This window comes from Stegodyphus dumicola, chromosome 8, assembly GCF_044657685.1.
Source record: "Stegodyphus dumicola isolate Sdum_Otavi_A_Nest chromosome 8, ASM4465768v1".
NCBI classification, from domain to species: domain Eukaryota; kingdom Metazoa; phylum Arthropoda; class Arachnida; order Araneae; family Eresidae; genus Stegodyphus; species Stegodyphus dumicola.
Genome location: NC_140775.1, coordinates 110,525,227 through 110,550,356, shown reverse-complemented (window position 1 = coordinate 110,550,356; position 25,130 = coordinate 110,525,227). Strand labels below are relative to the sequence as shown.

Genomic DNA, 25,130 nt, shown 5'->3' with positions numbered 1-25,130 from the left:
GCAGTTAGTGTCATAACTTTGTGTAAAGTTCCAGGGGTTGTAACCCAGTTAGTATATTTTAAGGTTTCAATAAGATACTAAAGCATTACAGATGATAAGCTGTTTTGTATTATTTTAAGTCTCACTAGATGCAAAGTTTTAAGTTAATTTTTACACGTTGTAATCATGGTAAAGATTAATGAAAGGCAATAACTCACTTTAATATGCTCAGAAAACTTTTAAGGGTGACCAGTTTGTTAAAAATAATTAAATTAGCTAGTTAGAACCCTTAGTCATTATAGATTTATTTTAAAAAAAATTATTAAATTAATTTTTAAAAAAAGCACTATTAAAATCACAATCTATTAAAATGTCACAGTTTAAAATACATCTAATTTATGACATTTTTTCTTAAACGATATTATGACAACTACACATTAAAAGCTACAAAACATTTACGTTTTGTCGTAACAGTACTCAACAAAATACTTATGCATCTTTTCAAATTTGAAGCCTTTCCACACATTTTGGCTAATTTATATCAATTTCCTACTCTTTAAGCATCTTTTCTAAGAATTCAAAGTTTGTTTCAATATGCAAACTAATAGTCCTACTAGTTTCTGCATGCTTTATCTCCTAACTTGGCAATCTCTTAAAAAAGTACTTATGAAGTTTCACTTGATCTGGTAAATGTTAAATAGTCCAAAACCCCTGATAAACAGGAAGCAAATTATCGCCATGTCTGAAAGTAACTACAAAGTCATATAAAGGTCTAAGTAAACCTACCTCTTATTTGAAAGGACCTTAGAATATAAAGGCATGTTCTTGTGCTAGCGAAATCAACTACAGCTTATGGTGATCCAATTAAACAGGAACAGTCAAATTCAAACTAAAAATGTGGACTAGTAGTCAAAGACCATGCAGTTTAATTTAAATCTAAGTTGGCCGAGTAACATGTCGTAACAAATTCGTAACTCGTCGTAACATAGTTATCTTGTAACAAATTCAAACATCCACAGTCTGTAACACAAAGACGAATAAATTACAAATTATCAAAGTTGGTAGCAACTAATGCAGGATGCAAGTGGAGGCCAGAAATAAATTCTGTCTTACAACCTCAAAACATTAGTTTTAAAAACTATCTAAGTAACTTTCGTTCTGGTGAGGAAATGCAAAATTATAGCAAAGGAGGCTGAAATTGTAAATAACAGCTTAATTTACATAATAATAACTGTACATATCTTTGAAGAATAATTTTCTTTCTCTTTATGTAGTCGGTTTCTTTCTTGAACATGCTTCCTCTTCATTTTAGAATTTTCAGATTTAATTCAAAATTTCTGTTATTCTAAAAAACTAAATGCATGTAGATTGTATAGGAAAAGGTGTTAATTTTATTTCTTTAGTAATATGAACATTCATAATAAATATGAAATGATAAATGGTAAAGGCCAGTTACAGAGCCTTTTTAGAATTTAGTGATAGAATTTTGTAGCAGAATTTTTAGAATTTAGTGACACACCAAACAAAATCTACAAATGGTTAAAATTTTATAATTTAGGACCCACAGAGATTGCATCAGATGGGAAAATGGGTAGCGTGTGCATAGAGAAAATGCCCTGTGTATGATGCACAAAGCTGTAGTTAGGGTTTTTAGCACCGGGGACAACTGAAGATTTTGCGCCCCCTTTTGTATGCCAAGAATGAAAAACATCTTATTCTAAAATTTTGTTACATCAATTCGACATCCCATGGGTGCTATGCTCAGGAACACATGTCCCCCCTTGCCCCACTCTAGCAATGCCACTGACGAATCACTGAGACATATAAGATGAATCCTTAAAATTGTCAGTTTTCAATTTCTTTATTAATATAAAAATTTCTTTCTATAAATGCCTGTCCATGTGATCAGATTAGAAGAATTTTTGATATTTCCCATGCTTGTGCCTAGTGAGAAGTAGAGAGAAGGTAAACTTGGTACAAAAAAACACTTCTAGTATCAGAAGTAAAACATTCAAACATTACATTTTTATTGTTTTTAAAAACATTCACCAAAAAGTAAAAATTCATCACAAACTTTCTGTTAAATGCATCCATTATGTGTTAATACCATGAAGACATTATTCTGGAATCTTTTAGATTCGTCTGTAAATCTTGCCTTCAAATCCTTCTAAACTTTCCAAGTTGCCAAGCCTAAAATCCTAAAGAAAAATTAGCCCTACCAATGAATGAGGTATTATTAAGACAGCAAGCATTACAGAAGGCAATACTTTGTATTTAATACACCCAATCATATTTTTTAATTTGGCAATTTCTCCCCATGCTATATCAATACGCAAATCTACAATTTCTTTCAAATCATCTACTTGATACATGGAAAATTCAATTTCTACTTGATTAAGGCATTTTTCATCAATAATGGATGGAAAAGTATTCATCAAGTAAAGAACAGATGAAAATGAGACTTCAGTTCTCAAGTTGATGTCAGCAACTTCAGCATGTTTTAGAAATGGATCACTCAGTGGAAATTTATCAATTATATATGAACATGCAGTTACAAAAAAAGCTCGCACAGAATTGAAAAATGATTTCACTTCACTTTCATTCAACTTGGCATTTTTTAAATATAGTTTTGTTTCCGCACCAATCACTAACTTTTCATTTTCTTTTTGTTTACTATACTTCTGAAATGGAATAGACGTTAGAGTAACATCTTCATTTTCTTTAGAAATTACTGATGGTTTTACGAATCTAACAAATAAATTCATTAAAAGTTCAAAAAGTTCTCTTCTCAATTTATGTATATAAGGAGCTTGTTGTTGCAAATTAATATTTACTGTTATAAACAAAGGCAAAGTATTTTTCAAAAATAACAAGTACAATTTGGTGGTCGGTGACTGTACAATTTTTTTAATGTTTTGCAATCTCTTTCCTTCATTCTCACTGTTATCTGGTTTATCTCCAAAAAAATTTATCACAGCATCCCACTGTTCCAAAATCCTTGTTATAGATTCTAAAAGAGACAACCATCTCGTACTGCAATATTTCAAAATTTTATGAGATTTTGCATTCTGTCCCAAAATTTGTTGAGCAACTTTGAAGCTATGCTTCCGTTTCGAACTTTTCTCCAAGTAAAAATATATATCTATTATCAACATTTCAATTTCTGAGCCAATTAATTTTTCAGTAGCTTTTTTTGCAGCTATATGCAAGAGGTGGCACGGACAACCTCGGGTGATTATACTTGGTTGATGCATTTTGATAAATGATGCTACACCTTTAAACTTTCCAATCATATTACTAGCATTATCTGAAGAAAATGATAAGCAATTTTTCCATTCTAAACCTTTGTTTTTAAAGTTTTCATTTATACAATTAAAAATACCTTCTCCTGTATTATTCGTGCATTCTAAAATAGAAATCAATGAAGTAATTATCACTCCCTTTTCTTTACTGTAGTATGTTATAACCAATGGGTACAGTTTGTTATCATTACTTCCATCAGTACTTAGAGAAAATGATGTACTGCACACTGATTTTATAATATCAGCAACAGTATTTTCTGCAAGCGTTTTCACAATAGGAGCAGTTTTGGTATGACCGCAGCTAAATTTTTTTGCTATGGCAGAATCCGGAAACATTGCTTTGAAAAGCTCTTTGGAATGATCTGAAACAGAAAGCGGTAGATTATGTTCAATTAAAAAACGAACAAAATAGCATTCGGCTTTTATAGGATCTGTTTCATCATCTTTTATTAAGAAATTTGTTATTTCTTTAGATTTTACGGTGCCAAGTTCTATATGCTTTTGAGAAAACACATGCCGTTTACAGTCATCTTTTCCGCCATGAGCAACTGAGAAGTCTTTGTTGCATACACTGCAGTGCGCGTGATTCACAGAAATTTCGGACGCTTTAATGCATGGAAATTCTGAAGAATATGAATCTTTAAACTTCTGCTTTGATAATTTTGGCTTCTTCGTTCGAGGCAGCATTATGATTAAAAATCTTTCACCTGATTCACAGTTCACAAGACACACGCTAAGCTCTCGCCGTAAACTACACAATGCAGCCGAATGCAGCCTAAACACGCATCAGCGAGGAACCTGGGAGACAGACAATTGGGTGGAACTATTGATAAGTCGTTAACGGTTAGAGTTACTGATCGACGATTGGCTAATTCTTCAAAACTAGGAACGCACTCAACACGTGATATATGATAACACGAGTATTCAGCCAATCATCGGATGAATTAGTTGGTTCCGTTTTGTGTACTGGTTCTCCTGCTCTTGTTTCTGTAAAATCCGTAGTTTTTTCAATACTTTTTGTAGCTCGTAGTTTTTCATGAATTTCCGTAGAAACTACGGAGAATCCGTAGTAGTTGGAGTCTATGAATATATAGAATATCGCCTCTCAAACGACCACTTCTGAAAGTGACCAATAGTTCTGAGATTATAAATAAATATTGATATTAAGCATTATTTCTATAAGACGACCATCTCTATATAAGACCAAAGTTTCTAGAATCTTGGATAGTCATCAGAGATGTATCTTTACTGCGAAATTATCGCACGACTGTAATTCAATATCAATAACAGATCGCGCGATTGAAAAACGTTTTCTGTCCTGTAATTAGAGGAAAAAAATTTTCCTTATGAGGTATTTCTCCCGCTTTCCTAGCGTGCCTTCGTGGTGTAATAGTTCTGCACGCTGGGCCGGTATTTCAGAGGTCCGTGGTTCGATTCACGGCGAAGGCGGTTGCTAATTTTTCATCTCTACGGCTTCCCAAAAAAATCCTAATGTCTCTACAGTGGCGCCCGAACTAAAAAGGTGTTGGATGAGGTACATCCACACCCAGGATTTAGTGATTGGATCCCCTTAAAAAAAGTCGGCCTTTAAAAAGAGAAGTAATATAAGGTATTTCTCCCGCTTTCCTAGCGTGTCTTCGGCCCACCAGTGTCCGAGCGGTAAAGTCGCGGAACCCTTGTAGTGCGATCCGAGGTTCGAATCCCGCGAACGGGCTGGCTGCATGGGTGTTTTCGTGGTTTTCCCCACGTGTAACGTGTATACGAGCCAGTTTCCCTTAGAAAGTCCTCCACGAAGACATCCCTTCCCTTAGGCAGATAGCCCTAGTGTGCTTTGCCATAATTAAATACACCACCATCACACCTAGCGTGTCTTCGTGGTGTAGTGGTTCTGCATACTGGGCCGGTATTCCAGAGGTCCGTCCTTCTATTCCCGGCGAAGGCAGTTGCTAATTTTTCATGTTTCCTGCTTCCAAAAAAATACCTAATGTCTCTATTTAAATTTTAAAAAAAATTCGTTTCCGTAATTAAATATATCTATATCTAATTTTACCTATATTTGTAGTAGGGTTTGTAATCTGTAAGTAATTATACATGTAATTTATACATTTTTTATAAAAAAAATATATGTTATTTAGAATTTTGCAAATATTCTAGAAAATGCTAATCCATTGAAAAAAATCTTTTCCATGACAAAATTAAAACTGGTAAATTTGAGAACAAATATACTCAAAATGTTTGACAACGAAAGTCCTCCGGACAATGCAGAATGAATGTCCTCAGGATGTGAAATTGGTGAACTCCTCAGGACATCTGAGAATCAACATCTTCAGGACATCCTGTCATATCCCGGGACATAGCGACTTAAATAAGACATCCTCAGGATGTTAAATTACGATCTCCTCAGGACATCTGAGAATCAACATCCTTAGGACATCCTAAGTATGTCCCGGGATATTGCGACTTAAATAGGACATCCTGAGGATATTTTGTGCTATGGGGGTAGTTTTCCACACGAAGGTGGTAAATTGACTGTTTAATACATCAGCAAGTGCGAGTAAGCACTAATCAGTTATGTGGTAAGACTGGTAAAACTATACAGAATCCTGTTTGTATCAAATGGCACTTGTAGTTAATCTAATTTGTACCTTTTCTGATTATCTTTATTAAATGTTCTGTGGTGTGGAAAACAACGTTGGAATTGTTATTTAGCATCTTCAACTCCCCCACTACATATATGTACAATTACATGTTTAAAACCAACACTATTGCATTATTTGATTACACATTTTTCAATTTTGGTTCAGTTTCTTTTGAGAAATAAAAAAAAAAAGTATTTATTATTTTAAATTTGAATACTAGTGTAGAAATGTAATATCCTAGAATTTTGATGAATTGCTTCAACTCCTTTGAAGCTATATATAGATAAACATTCCCCCATTCTTAAAATTATTTTATTTAGCTCTTTGGGGGTTCTGACCATCATAGTTTTCTTGCAATCATTTTGCATTTGCTCCTTCTTATTTTGCACTCCCTCTTTCTTGTACGTTTAATAATATTATGTAATTCTGAAAATTTATTACACCAAGCCTAGTATAAAATTATTATTCTCTTAAAAATAATGTTTCGTTTACTTATATTTCTGTTGCTATTTGTTCTAGTAGGTTTTGCTTATTTCTAACTACCCTTAACCTAATACGACATATTAATTAATTTTTAATTTATTTATTACAGATAAATATTAAAAACAAAAGCATACAAAACAATATTTTAAACAACCCACTGTAACAAATTTAATAAGAGTAAAATGAAGGAAATAATTTTTACCTGCCCATCAACAAGCAAAAGCGAATAGGTTGATAAAAATGGAATAGCCTTATCTACATGCTCATACAGTTTAGAAGCTGGCAATGATGAAGGCAGTTTCAGGAGACCAGGATGACCAATGAGATTTTTCTCTTTCAAAATATCTTCTTGAAACACATCGTGGCGCATAACAATTGGTATAGCAATTGTACTAAAGAATAAAATAAAATATTACCAAAAATTTAGGTACAAGGTAACATTTTTAATATAGTGCTTGAGCTCTATAAGTAAATATTATTTAACCTAACAATAAAAAAACATTAGGAAATATTGCTGTTTGAGGTACATATTTTTGATTTTCAATGAAGTTCTTACACATTACAACGCAGAATGTGCCATAAGGTGTATGCAAAAACAAAGGTTTCCAGTGTTAAACTGAAGGATACACAAATGACTATGCATGATATGTTAGTCAGCACTTCGAAGACATGGTAGTCATTTTCAGCAGTTTCTATAAAAGGATACATTTTATCTACCCCCCTTTTTTTTGTAATTCTAGAGACTAATACTATACCCTTAAAAAAAATTTAAAAAAAAAAAAAAAAAAATACAAAATGAAGCTTAGAGAGTACTCTCAAGTTTTACCAGTGATTAATTATCAAGTCTGGCAACATTTATTGGCAAATCATACGACAAAACTAAAAAAATAACCCAAACCAAGAAATAAGAACTATTTTTTTTTTAATTTAATGATTAAAATGATGACAATTTTCAATTTACCATCAAGTGAAAATGAAACAACCGCATTTTTTCAAAAAAAGATGAGAAAAATAATTTTAAACCTCAAACCAAAATTTTGAAAACAGGCATGAAATGAAGTTACACAATACAGCAGAAATCATATGGAGATGCAATATGAAAAGTGCCATAATGGGAAAAAAAAAAAAGCCTCTGCATAAGCAATTGATTCAATATTTTAAAAATCATATTCCTGATAGTAGCAAGCTGATATTGATAATTCATGGCCACCTGAAAAATAAAACATATATATACATATTTTAATACTAATTCACACTTTTGAAAAGTTCTCTTTTTTTTTTCATACATTTTCATTAAAATTCCATTATTTTTATGCAATGGTTAAAATTAACAAGAAATGATTAGATTTCAGTAATCTTTCAAATGCACTGTATAATACAACAGACTAGTTTATAATACCTCCAAAAGAAATAAAAATAACATTAAAAACACCAAACTGGACCAAAAAATATCAAATTTGGACACCCTGATAAACTAGTAACAGCTATTATAACAACTTAGTAAATCCCGGTAAAAGAACCCTACAATATTTGCAATGAATCATATTTTCAAGCAATTATTTCTTTCTTCATTACTTTTGAATAAATTCTAACATTGCCATTTTTAAAAATATGGAAAAAGCTTTTAAATTCCTTATGAAACTGATAAAATGGCATAATTTTTATGCTTGGAATTGAACAAATTTTTAGATGAGTTCAAATCTAGTAAAAATATCAGGTTTCATATGTATATACCCCTTTGCTTTTGTAATAAGTTCAATTTTAAATAAATATCTAAATTATCAAAATCAGTATCCAAAGTTGGAATGATCCTTAAAATTATTATTACAATGTTATTAATTCAAAAAGCATTTGTAAATATTTCAATAAAATAATTATGCAGCTACGTTGGTATCAAAAATTAGTATATTCTATGAAAAAAAAAGACAGCTGAACTATAACAACCAATTACGCAGCTCAACTGTTTTCATAAATGACAGACCTTTTTTTTTTTTTTTTTTTTTAAAATTCATTTATAAAACTAGCCACTTGCGCTGGCAGCCACCTAAAACAGTTATTATACTAAAATGCTTTTAATGAATCCAACTAACATAAATTCACACACCCAGGTAGCAATCCATAATAATTGAAATGAATATTGTGTTTACTGTTATTAAATTTTTTCCATTCTGTTGAATGACAATGCACTGCAGTGTGGGAGATAACAATATTTTAATCCGGTTATTAAACAATAATATTTTTAATCATTCACATTTAAAGACAACACACTTCTGTCAAGTGATAAATTTTTTGATTAAATTCGAAAGACAAATATATCGCATTTCGCAGAGTGGCAACAGTTCTTTGATATCTCTGAGTTTTTCAATCAAATTAGAAATACAAATACCTTATGCTTTGCTGAGAGACAAAACTCTTATTTTAAACCACTGTGTATTTTATCAAAATTTCATTAAATTTGCACAAAATACAAAAAAAAAAAAAAAAAAAAAAAAAAAAAAAAAAAAACTTTGAAATTTAAAATTTGGGTTTGAAGGCATAGCACTTTTTCTTCAGGGTGAGGAAAATATATACATAATATATATACTACAGACACAGGAGGTAACACAGATAAATTTAATTGGGTCGTAGATATGGCAGCTACAACTGTAACAACAAAACAAAAATTTAATGATAAACTTTGAGGAAATAGATGTTATGTCTCTAGCTGTAGGAAATTGTGAAAGTAAAGTACTAGGAAAGGGTACCCTCAAATTTGCAGTAAAAGTAGGCAGCCGAATAAATTGCATTGTGTTAGAAATTGTATTGCATAATCCAAATCCAAGAAGAAATTTACTATCGGGAGCAAGGTTAGAAAAGGCAGGTGTCCATCTTATGGGTTCAAACATAAAGATATGGATATATTTTAATAATTGGCATAGGTCATGTTACGCGAAACGATATAATGGACTTTATCATCTAAAACCACTTACATATGCAACAGGTAAAAAGGAAGATGGTTACAGTATAGAAACTGTAAAGTTAAATACAGTAGACAATGCGAAGCTATGGCATCGAAGATTTTGCCATGTAAATTTTGGTTATATAAAGAATACTAGTAAAAACCAAAACATGAAAGGTTTACTGGAAATCGAAAAAAATATGGAGAAGTGCAAACCTTGTATTCTTGTTAAATCTAGTAGAATAACTTTTAAAACTGTTCCTAAGAGATCCAAAAAACCATTGCAGTTGGTTTATTTAGACGTTTGTGGCCCCCTCCCAGTTTCATCTAAAGGTGGAAGTAAATATTTCCTCGCAATCGTAGATGACGATAGTAGATTAGTAACAATATATTGTATGAAATAAAAATTAATTTTATTTTTACAACAGTCCCTGCATTTATTTAAGCAATGCAAAGTATGCTTTTGCGACTGCTCCAACGCCAACAATGGATACAACTGATGCACCACAATGACAGCCAGTTTCCAGACAAGTTTACAACACTACCTAACGCAGCCATGAGTGTCAACCACAGAAACAGTTACACAGCTGAAGTCAACAAGCAATGAAATTCAGCAGATGGTGTACTCAACGAATGACAGAGAGGAGATGTATGAAGGACTACAAACACATCAAAAAAGCTAATTTTCTTGTGGTATCTTCAATTGAAATGTTCCTCCAAATTTAAGGCAATTTAACATGCATGTTGTAGATAACTTGCAACTTAAGAAATGCAATTGGCTGGGATTAAATGTAAAAATTTCATTGTGAGAGATTGCAAATGACTTTGAAAATATTTTAAGTTCTGGAAAAGTTAGTTGTTTTGAAATTGTAATATATGCTGAAATATTTATTCTGGAAACGTCACAAATTGATTTTTTAAATTGCTAAGTATGCTTAAACATAAAAGTAGCATTCTTATTTTAACTATCTGTTAATACAGAATTGAATGAGGAAAATAAACTAAACCTACAGCCAAAAACACACGAGTCAAATGTGAAATTTTAGTCAGAGTAAATTTTGTAGAGCTAGGGTGCTGATGTTAATATGCAGTCTGTACTAACACACTATAGAGAATCAACTAGGGATAGCTGTAGGCAAAAAGACAACAGGTAAACTTTTGTCCTTTCAGAACAAACTGTGCAAATACCATAAGGTGTTTTTTCCTTCCAAGTCAAACTGTAAGGATATGCAAAATTTTATGCAAAATTACATAATATAATAAGCACAAAAAGCTGAAGTAGCATTAATATGCAAGTATACAAGCATTAAAATACTTTTTTATAAAGTCCAATAGAAGACTTGCATTCAAAGCTCTTTCTTCTGGAAGAGACAGGTATGGCAGGGAAGTTACATTTTTCTCACAAGTTACACAAGTTTTAAACAAGTTACATTTTTCAAGTTACAGTTGAATTTCTGGATCTAAAACTGATGATTCAGGACATAACTATAGATTACATACAGTTAATAAGAATTTTATTGCATAGTTAATTTTAAAATAATAATTATTACTTTTACCACTTTTAAATTTATAGGCATGTATGTACTCAGATGATGCCCTAATGACTGAGCTATTCATGAAATTATACTAAAGGCAATATTTTGGATTTCGGAATAAAAGGATTCATCTTAAGACTATATTCTTGTACCTTATTCTACAACATGTGTTCTAAGAAAAGTTACACGTTGCCTTTGATGTCATTCAGTCCAGCAGGTTTTGGATAACACCAAATGTTGTACTGTTTTAAAAGAAATTGTAAACAATACAATGTTAGAAACCATATATGCATTTATGACATATTTTGTCATCATTCATTTTAACAATACATAATAAATCTAAAAAATTCATCTCAGTTTCATGAATTGTAAAGATCTGACTTTATGCTGACTCTCGGATGCAACTAGAAAGTTCCACACCTTGTATTTAAAATAAAGGAAAACTCAAAACTGGATACAAAAAATAAATAAGTAATATATATATATATATATATATATAAAAGGGAAAATGACAGATGGCTTTGTCTGCATGTGAATCATAAACAAAATTGCCAGAACAACTAATGAGAATGCATACAATTTGTGTTCAGGCAAGTATAATTTACGTCTGTTGCGTATTGTCATAGATTAATCAAAGGAACAAAGAGTTTGTGCAAAGTTCCATTTTCAGCTTTGGCTGAAACCCATAAAACACTGAAAATATATTGCCATGTTGCAATGTCCTGTTCTCGCACTTTTGAGTGGTATTTAAAGATTCGTGATGAAAGAGGAAGTGTAAAGGACTTTAGTCTTGACCAATCCTCTGGTACACAAACACAAGTAAGAGTTATAAAAATGATTGTTGACTGACATTTAAGATGCTTCCAGATGAGCTAACTTAAGTTATACAGTTCATATAAATCTGATACAAGATCTAGGTAGCAGAAAAATTTCTGCAAGGTTTGTGTAACATTTTCTAATGGCTGAATGCAATGCAGGATGGAAACTTGTAAGGACTCAATCAAAGCTTCAGGTAGTGACTCTCTCCATTTTTGGGGGTGGGGGGGAGCTTAAAATGCAATGGGTGATGAAAGCTGAATTTATCAATACGCAGAATTAAAATGAAAGCTAATAAGAATGGCTGTCAACACAAGTTATGCTTTGCATAACTTGGTGATTAGCATCACTTTTACAAATCTATAGTAAAAGTGATGCTAATCACTTTTACTACAGATTTTGCAAAGCATTGTTGTTATGCCTCAATTTCAGAAAAAAGATTATCTGTTCCTCTTGCATTTAATGCAAGGATCACATACTGCTGTTAAAGTGAAGCAGTTCTAAATGGGGGGGGGGATAGGAAATAATCACCTTCTTTACTCTGCTGATTTGGCACCATAAGACTATTTTCTTTCCCTCAAACTGAGAAATGTTATTGATGTGATATTCAAAGACGTGTGACAGTTTAATTTTGGCACATATCTTCAAATGATACAAAATATGTTTCAATATATATAGTTGCCCACTGAAGTGTATAAGAGGTGATTATTTTGAAGAATATTGAAACAAATTTAGAACAAACATTCCTCCTTCAATTTTTTAGACAAACCCTATTACTTATTGTATTTTTTTACATACCTAATTTTAAATTTGTAGTCTCCAATTCTAGTGAGAGGAACAAAATCATCTGTGGGTGATACAGATGAACTGCATACCTGAAAGAAATCAAACATATTTTTTCATTTTATCTATATATGTCAGATACATATAAAAAGAAAATAAACAATTTTTAAAATTTATATCAATACAACAAAACAATTTTATCTATTATTTAAGTACCCAGAAAGAAAAGAAGAAGGTTTTTAAGGTGGAATTTTTCAAGAAATCACAAAAGTTACACACAATAACTCTCTAAAAAAAAGTTAATAATTTTTAATCATACTCACTGGACAAATAAAAGTAGCACCTCCATAATGTTTGCATGAAACCTTAAAAAAAAAGTAATACATAACTGAAATTATATAAACAAAACTACAACTGCCAGTTAGAAATGATAATCTTTCCAAACATTATAAATATTTTCACTACACAGAAGAAAACCCTTTTATTTACTTAGCAGCATACTTGAATGTTTATAATCTTTCAAGTAGATTGGAAAACACCAGCTAAATATCAGTGAACCACACGTAACTGCTGTGTGCCATATGCACTGCAAGGGGAAACCAGTTTTATATCTCCCATTCTACTGACCCGATTGACGAAATTCAACTTGCATTTTTTATGTCTTCGGATATATATTACATTTATGTCGACTTCGGATATATATTACATTTATATATAGCATTATTCTCACACAGGTATTCTGACACAAAATCAGACTTTTTTCTGAAATGGCATGCCATTTTTTTTCCATGTTTCGATTCTACCACTCAAATTGTCAAGTTTTGTGAAAATCACACGAGTACCTTTTAAAAAATTAGCTGCTCAATCTTAATTGAGTTTGGTATACACTGGTGTGCAAAAATTAAGGACAAAGTCGAAAAATTAGCATATCAGCTGAACGAAGAGGCGGAGCAGACAGAAAGACCAATCAGGAGATTAAGTAAGGTGATGTAGGGTAGCACATGCGCAGATATGCAGGTAGACGTAATGGGGGAGCGTCTGAGTAGTAGAAAGCATGTTGTCGGTGTAAGATCAGTATTTCTGGCAAAGAGATTGCACGCTGTATAGCAGTTAAAATCACACCGAGTTGCTGCCTCAGCGAGAAATGGCGAATAATCAATCTGTTAGACGGCATCTGGATGCTTTTACCCGAGGTCGAATCATTGGGAAGTTGGAGGAAGGCCGCAGTGTGACAAGTGTGGCTGCAGAGTTCGGAATTGCTCACAGCATCGTTTCACGACTTTGGAAACAATATCAAACTACAGGAACAGCTATCCGGGGGTTTAGTAGTGGTCGTCCACGAGGAACCACACCCGCACATGACCAGTACATTGCCTTACAGGCCAGAAGAAACAGGCGGCAGACAGCGGAAGAAATCGCTAGACACACGACACAGGCGACTGGACGACCGATATCGCGTTTTATTGTGGCCAGAAGACTGCACGGTGGTGGTCTGTTTGCACGACGCCCTGTACGGTGTGTGTACCTCTAACGCCTGTCCATCGGAGAAGGCGTTCTCTGTGGTGCCGGGAACACCGAAATTGGAGAGACCATGAATGGGGATGAGTACTCTTTACAGATGAGAGCAGATTCAGTCTGAGTAGCGATTCTCATCGCATACTCATCTGGAGAGCGCAATCATCCCTCGAACATCATTGAAAGGGACAGGTATGGAGGTGGCGGTGTTCTCGTTTGGGGAGGCATCATGCTTGGTAGTCGTACAGACCTTCACATCTTCGACGCAGGTTCAGTCAACGGGACCCGTTATTGTAACGAGATTCTTCTTCCATACGTGCGTCTTTTTAGAGGCGCTATGGGTCCTTTTCATGGACAACAATGCACCATGTCATCACACAGTAGCTGCCGAACAGCTCTTAGAGAGTGAGGACATTGAACGTATGGATTGGCCGGCACGATCTCCGGATCTCAATCCCACTGAGCATGTATGGGATTTTCTTGGCAGCTCATGCCTTACCACCAGTAACGATTCCGGAGCTTCGATTGGCGCTGCAAGACGAATGGGCAGCAATGCCTCAAAAACTCATTGACACTCTCATTCTCAGCATGGGCAGACGCTGGGAAACCTGCCTAGCAGTCAGGGGAGATCATATCCCCTGTTAAAGACCGGATGTTTCTTACTGGACACCCATCACAGGGATATTTCGGCCTTCAGTCACATTGCGCTCCATGCTACTTTTTCAATAAAGCTTCTTTTTATCCATCTGATTTCTCTTTTAGTAAGTGTTGCTTACATTACTCATGTCCTTACGTATTGGGGATCTTACAGTATTAAATGTGTTGATTTGGAAAGCCTTTGTACAAAGTTATATTGAAAAAACCGTCTTGTCCTTAATTTTTGCACACCAGTGTATATTTATTAATATCTCTTTTTTGTTAAACTTATTTGATTCTTCCTTTCCCCTTTCGAAATTTAGGTTCATTCCAAATAAAATTTGCCATTTTTTTAGGATTTATTTTTTTAAATTTGTATTTTTAAATACACTGGTTATCATAAATTAAGGAAAAATCACAAAAAATAGCAATAACTCCCTCAAAAATAAGCCAAACCGTGTAAAATTTGAATATGTTGCCAAGTAAGAGTAGCTGAGTAAAACTGTGATATGCAAATTGGTGGCACTGCTTTCGGAATATGTCATCTGCGAGGAGCATAAAAGTCCATGTTTGAGAGCAAGCCACATATTTAACTGTGACAGTGACATCAGAAATCTGAGATAGCCAATTCTTAACAATGACCTCCAGGCACCCTTTGCCTGCAGAACTGCGATGGAGAACCATTGGGAGACTAGAGGCAGGACAAAGTCAAACAGAAGTGACCAAATGGCTAAATGTGAGTCCTTCTGTGGTTCATAGACTGGAGGCAATTTCAAACCACAGATTCGGCATCTAGGAGGTTCAGCCTAGGATGGCCAACTGCTACGATGAGCGCCGATGACGGATATTTGACATTATGTGCACGCAGGAATAGAACCGATACTCCGACTCTTCTTATATCCTCCCTTGCTGCAGCCACTGGAAGGTTCGTGTCAACATCAACTGTGCGTAGAAGGCTTCACAAAGGTGGTCTGTATGTGAGGCAACCAGCCATTTGTGTTCCGCTCATGTCACGCCTTAGGAGGGACCGTTTTCAGTGGGCACGACATGTCCACTGGGCGCCAGATCAATGGAGGGCGGTTCTCTTTACGGATGAGTCCAGGTTTAGTCTAGAAAGCGATAGTACGTGTTATTTGATATGGAGAGAACCTAGAACCTGTTATCATCCGTCAAACATCCATGAAAGAGATGCATACAGAAGGGGCAGTGTCTGTGTTTGGGGTGGCATCTCTTTGGGTGGAAGCACAGACCTCCATGTCTTTCCAAGGGGAACCGTGAATACTCAGATTTATACAGATGACATCCGTGATGTTTATGTGCGCCTATATGCCGGGGCAATAGGTGATGCTTTCCTGTTACAGCACGACAACACAAGACCACACAGGGCTCACATCGTAGATTATTATCTTCAACAGGAAACAATTATGCCTGTGGAGTGGCCAGCTCGATCCCCGGATTTGAATCCTATCGAGCACGTTTGGGATGCTTTAGAGAGACGTCTAGCTGCCCTCAGTCCCTTGCCGCGTTTGCAACAGCTTTGCAAGAGCAATGGCTCTCGCTTTCTATAGAACTGATCGACCGGATAATTGAAAGCATCACGCATCACTGTATGTGCTGTATTGCTTCTAGAGGCGACCATATTCCCTATCGAAGGTACTTTTCCTATAGCAAACTGACTCCTTCGATTTGTTCATTTTATACATGTGCTAATTTCTATACTACCATATTTGTCTGGTAATTTCTTTTTATATTATTTGATACCTTATTATGTGTTGTATATTGTGGGTAAGTTTCATTAAATTCTACATGTAACTTTTTCAGTAATCCTGATTTTTCCTTAATTTATGATAACCAGTATAATTTTTATAAATTTTTCAAAAGAAAGATTTCTAAAGAAAAATTATTTAAATTACCAAAACATCTACGGTATATATCTCAGAAACTTTATAACTTATGTGTAGATTCAGTTGCTACATAAGATTTACAAATGGGCCATTTTGAATTAAAAGGAGAAGAGAAAGGAAGTAAACATGAAACAGAATTATAAAGTAAAAAATTATTATAATTTTAATTGTTAAAAAAATAAAAAATAATAAATAGAAGTTACACATTTTTAAATATAAACATTTAGAAGAATAATGAATAATGAATGAGACTTTAGAATGATTATTTTACTTAAATTACTTAAAATATTAAATTTTATCTTCGATTTCATCATAGTTTATTACATGATTCATGATTACCAAATGTAAGTTTTTCATGTTTTCTTTTTTTTTTTTTTTTTTTACTTCAATACATCCTGTATTTACATTAGCTTATAACAAATGTAGAGAGGCTAAATCTTTTTTCAGTCTATCAAATAAAAACCACATACTGGGATGGCTATAATTAAATAATGAATTTAGTGCATTATGAGAGCCTTCGCAACAATTTGTGGTTTTAGATTTTTCAAAGCCTGCTTCATAATGTTCAACTGAGAGGCATCATCAAAGTGCCTAAAAATGTTAATTTTATTTCTAAAATTTTAAATTTCTGCAGAAATTTTACAACTTTTTTCACTCAAAACTTGAATAACTACCATCAAACATCAATTTCTATAGATATACATCAAAAGTATGCAAAAATAGAGTAGAGAAACAAAAATTAATTATTAGCAGTTACAGGGAAAAAATGTCGTACAGGGTATAAAATATTACAGTACATGCAAAATTTTATTACAGTTTTCATGCTTTTATTTATCGCCCCTGAAAAGGTTAATGTGAGCATTTGTCCATGTGAACATATTTCATGTGAGCTTTTTTTCGTGTGAGCATATTTCTAAGTGAGCATTTTTCTATGTCAGCTTTTTTCTATGTGGGTATATTTCCTTGTGGGCTTTTTTCCTGTGAGCTTTTTTCCTGTCGACATTTTTCCGACCATATCATACACAGTCCGTGTGGCAATTCCATATGATTCTGCTGTAAACTGAGCAGTAGCCCTTATCTCCATCTTTAGCAGAATTTTCACTTTTTTCATTACCATCAACGCAACGTGTTTACGTTTTTCTACGCTGAAAGCAGTCTGAGTGCGTTTCTTATCTTCTGTCATTGTATTAAAAATATTTTTAATTTATCCACAAAATATCTGGATAAAAAAAAAAAAAAACGACATCACTAAACAACCTTGTGAAATAACAAAGCTCAGAAAGTACAACAGTGTGAACTAGAAAGAAGAGATGAGTAAATCATCTGCTTTTTTACCTCGATGCAAATTGAAGGGAAAAATCTCTTATCATGATGTCAATAATTTGGTATTTTCATTATGACTCATTATTATTTGATAATTATGATGTCATTATCCAGAAAGTATTTTTTCTTTGATAATTCGTACTCCATGTTGCGGTTTCCGGAACCTATAAACTAACTGTTTATATTTTGAGAGGCAACGCGGATTTCAGGTCGGCAGATTTTTGGTATTAAATATTAACCTTTAAAGAAAGAGTGGCAGTTCACTGAATTTAGTCAGATAGAACATTTCAAATGAAATACAGCGAATTATAACTTCTGGAGGTATACTTTGCAGCTATTGCACAAGTATTAGAAAAACTTGATTTCGAACTAAGTAAATTTAAAATCATACGTAGCGTATTCGGAAACTAAGTACCGTTTCAATCTAGCACTGTCGCAGCACTGTGGTAGGTGTCCCGCGCATGCGCACTAGTCTTTCTTGTTCACTGACTATCAATTGTCGCCATTTGGGTTGCTCTATTTTGTGTTTTCAGTTTGCTGTGCACATTCAAAATGTTTAAGACAATTAGTTCTCCCGCTGACTGTGAGATTCGTGCCGTGATTAAATTTTTGAGCGCGAGGAATGTTAAACTGGCCGAAATTTTTCGTCAAGTGACAGAAGTTTACGGTGAATACGCAATAAGTGATGGAATGGTGAGAAAGTGGGTAAGAATGTTTAATGCAGGTCGAACAAATGTCCACGCCGAGGCTCGGAGTGGTCGGCCTTCTGTTGTCACCGATGATTTGGTAAGGAAAGTTGATGAAGCAATTCATGAGAACAGACGCTTCACAATGACAACTCTTTCAGAGGCATTTCCACAAATTTCAAGTATTGTTTTGTTCGAAATTGTGTCTGACCGCTTGAATTATCGCAAACTGTGTTCCCGATGGGTTCCAAAAATGCTCACTGATGTTCACAAAACAAAGCGACTTGGTAGTGCCCTGACATTTCTCACGTGGTACAGTGATGATGGAGAAAACTTTTTAAACCAAATTGTGACAGGTGATGAAACTTGGGTGTGTCATTTCACACCAGAATCGAAACAACAATTGATGGAGTGGAGACACACTCATTCTCCGAAAAAACAAAAGTTCAAAGTGACAATGTCATCACAAAAAATCATGCGCACTGTCTTCTGGATTAGGAAAGGCGTTTTGCTTACTGAATTTCTTCTCAGAGGTGAAACCATTAATGCAGCATGATATTGTGAGACTTTAACAAAACTAAGGCGTGCCATTCAAAACAAATGAAGAGAATGCTCAGTAAAGGAATTATGTTGCTCCGTGACAATGCTCGGCCCCATACTGCTGGTGTCACTCAATCATTAATTCGACAGTTTCATTGGGAGCAGTTCGATCACCTGCCGTACAGCCCGGACTTGGCGCCATCCGACTATCACTTGTTACTGCACATGAAGTGTGAGCTTAGTGGCAAGCGCTTTGGATTTGACGATGACACGAAAAATGCTGTGGAGTCGTGGTTATCGAAACTGGCGGGAAGTTTCTTTGACGATGGTATACAAAAACTGGTCACCCGCTATGACAAGTGTTTGATCATTGGTGGAAACTATGTTGAAAAATAGTTTAAGACATGTATTTTCATGTAAAAATAAAATTGGATTCGAAAAAATTGTTTTACTATTTTTTTTTTTTTTTTTCAAAATGGTACTTAGTTTCCGAATATGCCTCATACAACATTATATATTGTATTGTATTATTATAGGTATTGAAAATGTACTTAGAAATAGCTGGGGATGATGATCAGCTGAACACTTGCTTTTGCAAGCTTAACTTTTTGGCATTAACAAACACAAAAGACAAAAAACATTAAGGATTCTCTCAGATGAATAAAAAAATAATGTGTTCATTTGACTTGAATTTCACAACTACAGAAAATCCCAAAGAAGTTCAAGTTTCTTATTAATAAGCCAAAATCATTGTAAACCAATAAATCACATTCACTTATACACACTGCACACTCCACTTATATGCCATCTCTTTCTTTGAAAGTAACTAGATAAAAGCCCTTTGGATGAAATATTATACTACAAGATCCCATAAAAGAAATAACAGTCATGATTACTCACAACGACAAAAGCCCATATGTATGTCCTATGCATAAAAGAAAAAAATTCCGATATTTTCAGTTTATATACGATAAATCCTGACATCAAAATTTCTTTGCATTTCACATGTTTAAAAACAGAAATAAGTTTTTAAAATTAAACATTTTGTATCAATTTCTATAACAGGGTTCGTAGCCACATTTCAGTTAAAAAAATAAGCACCTATAAGCACTTTTCAAGCACATTTTAAGGAAAAAATAACATTTTACGGAAAAAATAAGCACCTGTCTAATTACAATATACACAACTGCATAACCTTAAAAGAAAAATTAGACCTGTAATTTAAAATATGAGCAATGCAATATTTATTAAGAGAATGAGCATTACCTCAACCATGGAAAACAATTAACTTTTTTTTTTTAAATTTTAAATGACAGTTCAATTTACAGAATTAGTTTACAATGAGAGGAAAAAAAAACTATCCAGAACTAAACATTAAATATTACAAGATTTAATGATGACATTTCAGTTCAAAATATAGAAAATAAATAATAATAAGCCATATTAATATATAATAATAAGTCGTTTGGCACCTAATAATAAATACAATTTATTTTTCCACTCATATTAATATTTTAATAATTTAACTTTAATCAAAATTCTGAACATTTTCTAAATTTTCATTGCATAACAGTTTTCCTTTAACATATATTCCAAGCAACGTAATTTAAGTAAAAAAGAGGCACATTTCTGAAATCAGAAGACGGGAAATTGCTTCATGCAGTCATCCTTTAACAGTAAAAGCTTAACTAACCCGCATACTCGGAAATTGCGGAATATTCCGGATAGTAACTGGAAAAAGAGGAGAGGGGACGGCTAAATAAATGATTTTGACATTTCGATGTGTGCATCATATAAAAATAGACCAACGGAACTGAGAAATATTCTGCTTAGAAAAAACAGTAAAACTCTTTTAAGTGTTTATAAACAAATCTCAGACTGAATATCAAAATTAATTATCTCTGCAAAATACCGCAAACGTTATTGCATAATACGCACGGCGTAATTCTTCTATTATGCAATCAGAATCAACAGCTGCCAGTATTCGGAGAAAAAGAACTAAGTAAAGGAAAAGAAAGAGACTTACTAATCTGGTGTGTTTTTTATTCTAATTTTCAACAGACTGCGTTAAATTTCCGGAACAGAATCAATCTTCGCTTGGGTTGGGTAGACCGCAAAACTTTTAGTCCTATTTAATCCAGATTGGGCAGTGACAAAAAAAACGTCTGCTGTTTCAATATTAGAGATTTTGCGGACAAAGGGGAGAATCTCCCAGCCTCCGTATTGCACTATAATGTAATGAGGGAAAAAAAAAAAAATTTTGACTATTCGATTACTTTCCTTTTATTTAAGCCATTCCGAATATTATTCCTTAGAAAGCTAGGTAAAATCCTAGTATACGGTGCAGCCTTGGCGTGATTTTGAAAATTATCGCCAACACCAAAAATGATCCAAAGAACGTCTATATACTATATACTTTATACTATGTGTGTATATACATAATATATACTATGTATAACTATATATATCTTTTGAATGACCTGTTTACTACTCATCGTATATGTCCCATTTTTACTGCTCATCATAAAGACGCCAAAAGTAGCCAAATCCCATGTGCACCGGATACTAGGATTAAACTGAAAGCTAATCTGTGTAAAAACACACCCATTTTTAGTATTTGGGTGGCAGGAAAAGAATACCGAATGTACCGGAATTTTCTACCGTTTTCACAATTCTTTGACCAATACTACGACGTGCACCTGTCTGTACTCTCGCGTGCACCATAGGTTACGTTAATGCAGAGAAAGGGGGGAAAGCAATTTCCCGGAGTATGATTCACCATCTGACATTACATATAAGGAAGAAAAGTTGTTTGTTTAGTTTCGGCTTTGGTACGGGGAAAAATGCGCGTTCATTAAAAAAAGCATAAAAAAAAAGCACTAAAAGCAAAAAATAAGCACTAAAAACAAAAAAATAAGGGCTTTAAAGAAAAAGTAAGCATCTATAAGGGCCATTATATTTTATTTTCAAATATGAGGACTTACTTGTAAGGACCGCTACGAACCCTGTATAAGCTTTATATACATTTAATAGTTTTTATTAAATATTTTTCAGTTATTGATTTCTCTTTATATTACTATATGTGCATGTGACTTTTTTAAAAAAAAATATTTTAAACAGTTCTGACAAATATAAAGCAAAGAGGATGTATTGAAATTCACTAATCAACATTTCAAAAAATCAATTAAATTTCTCACCTGGTATAAAGGGTTAACACACACACACTAGATACAGAACAGAACTAAAATTATAGATCTAAATTTACAGAACAAAAGTTAAAATAAAGTCTGAAACATATGTAACATTAATGTTAGCATACAGCATTAAAAATTTTTTTGAGGAACCTCACAATGATATTCTTCATTTTAACTCGGGCAGATAACTTTTTATTTTAACTCGGGCTTTGCTGTATTCTAAATAATCCAATTCTAGTGTCAAATCCATTTTCACTTAACTGGAGAAAAGATAGAAAAAACAAAACTTAATAATCATATAAAGAAATAAATTAAATTTTCAGACTTATCAGCAAATAATGATATAGTTAACCATAAAGCAGAACATCTCACATTGTGTGCACTTGCATAAAATATTATGCAACTACAAAACACACTTTTTGGATATAAGGTTGCTATCTTAGATAGGTAAGATTGTATGAAAGAATTTAACTCCCACCCAAACAACAAAAGTCAGTTTAATAAGACTCAGTGCATTTTTTAATATTACAATCATAAATAACTGTAAATTGATAGCAGGTTTGATCAACATTAATATCAATCACATGCGGCATAAACGTAATCTAATTTTGTTTATGTGGAATGTTATTATCATAGGTTATTTGTCAATGCAGTTTTTTATGAATATAAGCTTTTATATCTGTGGGTTTTCATTCAATGTTAGAGAATCTTCTTCAAGATGGCAAAAAAGTCAGTTTCACTTGGTCTTTTATCAACACAGGTGCAAATCACCATAGAACAATCACTGTGCTTCGCATCTGTCTCATTGATGAATCACAAATTATATTCCTACCGGCGAATTCCATACTTGAGTTGGTCATCATGAATGGACATTGGTATCACAGTAATAATCCGAAGCTTTAAACAATGCCATTTGCTTCAGCTAGCTTTCTATTGAATCTTGACAAGCCAATCAGCTACATCTGTTGATACGGCTCCTTTTCCTCAGAAATATGCACATGGGAAATGCATAACTGTGACATTCTGCAATGTGCTGCTGCTCTGTCGGGAAAGCATGATATTAGAAACAACTATCTCTGCTTGTGAACATGTTTCAAAATAATGCTTCTCACATTTCGCATGGAATACAACTTCAGATTGCCCTGTAAATATTACCCCTTGTAATCCCTTTTTATTTTATTGAAAAAGTTTAAGAACATCATACATATAGTTTATTATGTAAGGTAAATCTTGAAGCACATTACCTTCACATATACAGCATAAATGTAATCTATATATATTTTAAAAGAAATGAGAATCAATGAAATTTAAACCTTGATAAATATGTTTCTTTTCCTGTAAAGTGTTAAAGAATTTTCTAATACTTTTATTAACATAATAAATGCTGAAGAATATTTTACACTGCAAGCCATTAATTTTACAGCACTGTTGCTGAGAGTGCAGAAAATGAAACTAAAAGCCTTCTTCTGGTAACCCTGCTTTTACAACATAAATAAGTGTAACTTCTGGAATCTTGGTATTTGTTGTTTATATATATATATAAGATGTTTCCAAAGTTCTAGGAATTTAGGAAACTATATATATTTGTGTGTGAGTGATATTTTGACTTGAAGAAAGAAGTTGCAATGGATTGGCATTGAGAGACTTTACTGCATAGTTAGAAAGACGAATGCATAAACCAAAAACTTCCAGACATGACCATTTTGAAATATAATTTTATTCCTTGATAATTCACATTAAATTAGTTTTTTATAGACAAGATAGCTCCAGATCATAATCAGCAACAATAATTTTTATGTACATGGGTTAAAAAGTATGACGTCCTCTTAGACAAGTAAGCATAGCAGCCCAGAGGTTTTCTAGAGCAGGAGAAGTTAAGAAGAAGAATGACATAATTTCTTGCGAAGCAGTATTTAGACTAGGCAGGTGCGTATGTACAGCTAAGCTGCAATTGGTTAATTTTAGTTCTCTTTGCAAGCAGTGTTATGTAATTTGAAAAGAACTTGAACTTGGGAGAAAAGTTTAACTTAGGGAAAGAACATAAAATCTAGTCAATTTTGAGGTTGCCAACCATTTCTTAATGCAGCCATCATATTTTATTGTATCGTGTATATATATACAGTTTTTTTTAATTTTGTCAATTTTCATTATCATTACTAAGCAGTTTTCCAACATAATCCCCATTCAATTAAATACACTCATCCCAATGAAAAATTTTTTTTAAGTCGTGCTCAAAGAATTTTTTTTGGTGTCCCTCTCTCTATGGTAAGGTTAAATTTTCAAATCAAACACTCCATAAAGCTTTCAAATGTAGAAACAGACATTGCACAGATGCTGAACAATTTCTGAATTTTGTGCACCTTCTAGCCTCAAGAAGAAAATGATTGCTCCTCAGCATCATCCATGGTTGCAAACACAATGTCACAAAAATGAGCCTGTATCAGTCAAACAACTGAATCGTAGAACTTTGAAAATATCCTAAGTATTTCAAATACTAAAGACATTTTATTTATTCATTTTTAAGAATAAATAAAATTAAATTCTGTAGGAGAGAAGGTGAAAAGTATTTTAATCAACATAAGTCAAAAAAAACTTTTGAAAAATAAGTATATGGTCTTGATGATTTTGATATATACTATCCATGCTTATTTGAATGCTTCTTTCAGACCAATGAGATCAAAATTTTGAAATTTTGATGCACATTCTTTTAAAACATACATGTTTTCAAAAGAGAAGTATTTGGGCAAATTTTACCAAAATTTTTGAAAAAAATTTAGAAATTAATATGTTAATTAGTTTACACATAATTCATAACATAATTAATAATGTTAATTCATTAATGATTTGAAATTAATGA

General features: G+C 33.1%; 1 protein-coding gene across 3 annotated transcripts in view; it reads right to left on the bottom strand.

Annotated features, from left to right (window-relative positions):
- The window catches only part of LOC118202203 (uncharacterized), a 110,668-nt gene that overhangs the window by 25,701 nt on the left and 59,837 nt on the right, over positions 1–25,130 (bottom strand). For all 3 annotated transcript variants that reach the window (XM_085822268.1, XM_085822269.1, XM_035374362.2), the window contains exons 11-13: positions 12,799–12,840; positions 12,491–12,567; positions 6,606–6,795 (exon numbers count right to left, since the gene is read on the bottom strand). In XM_085822268.1, coding sequence (XP_085678394.1) covers positions 6,606–6,795; positions 12,491–12,567; positions 12,799–12,840 — 309 coding nt within the window. The remainder of the gene's footprint in view (positions 1–6,605; positions 6,796–12,490; positions 12,568–12,798; positions 12,841–25,130) is intronic.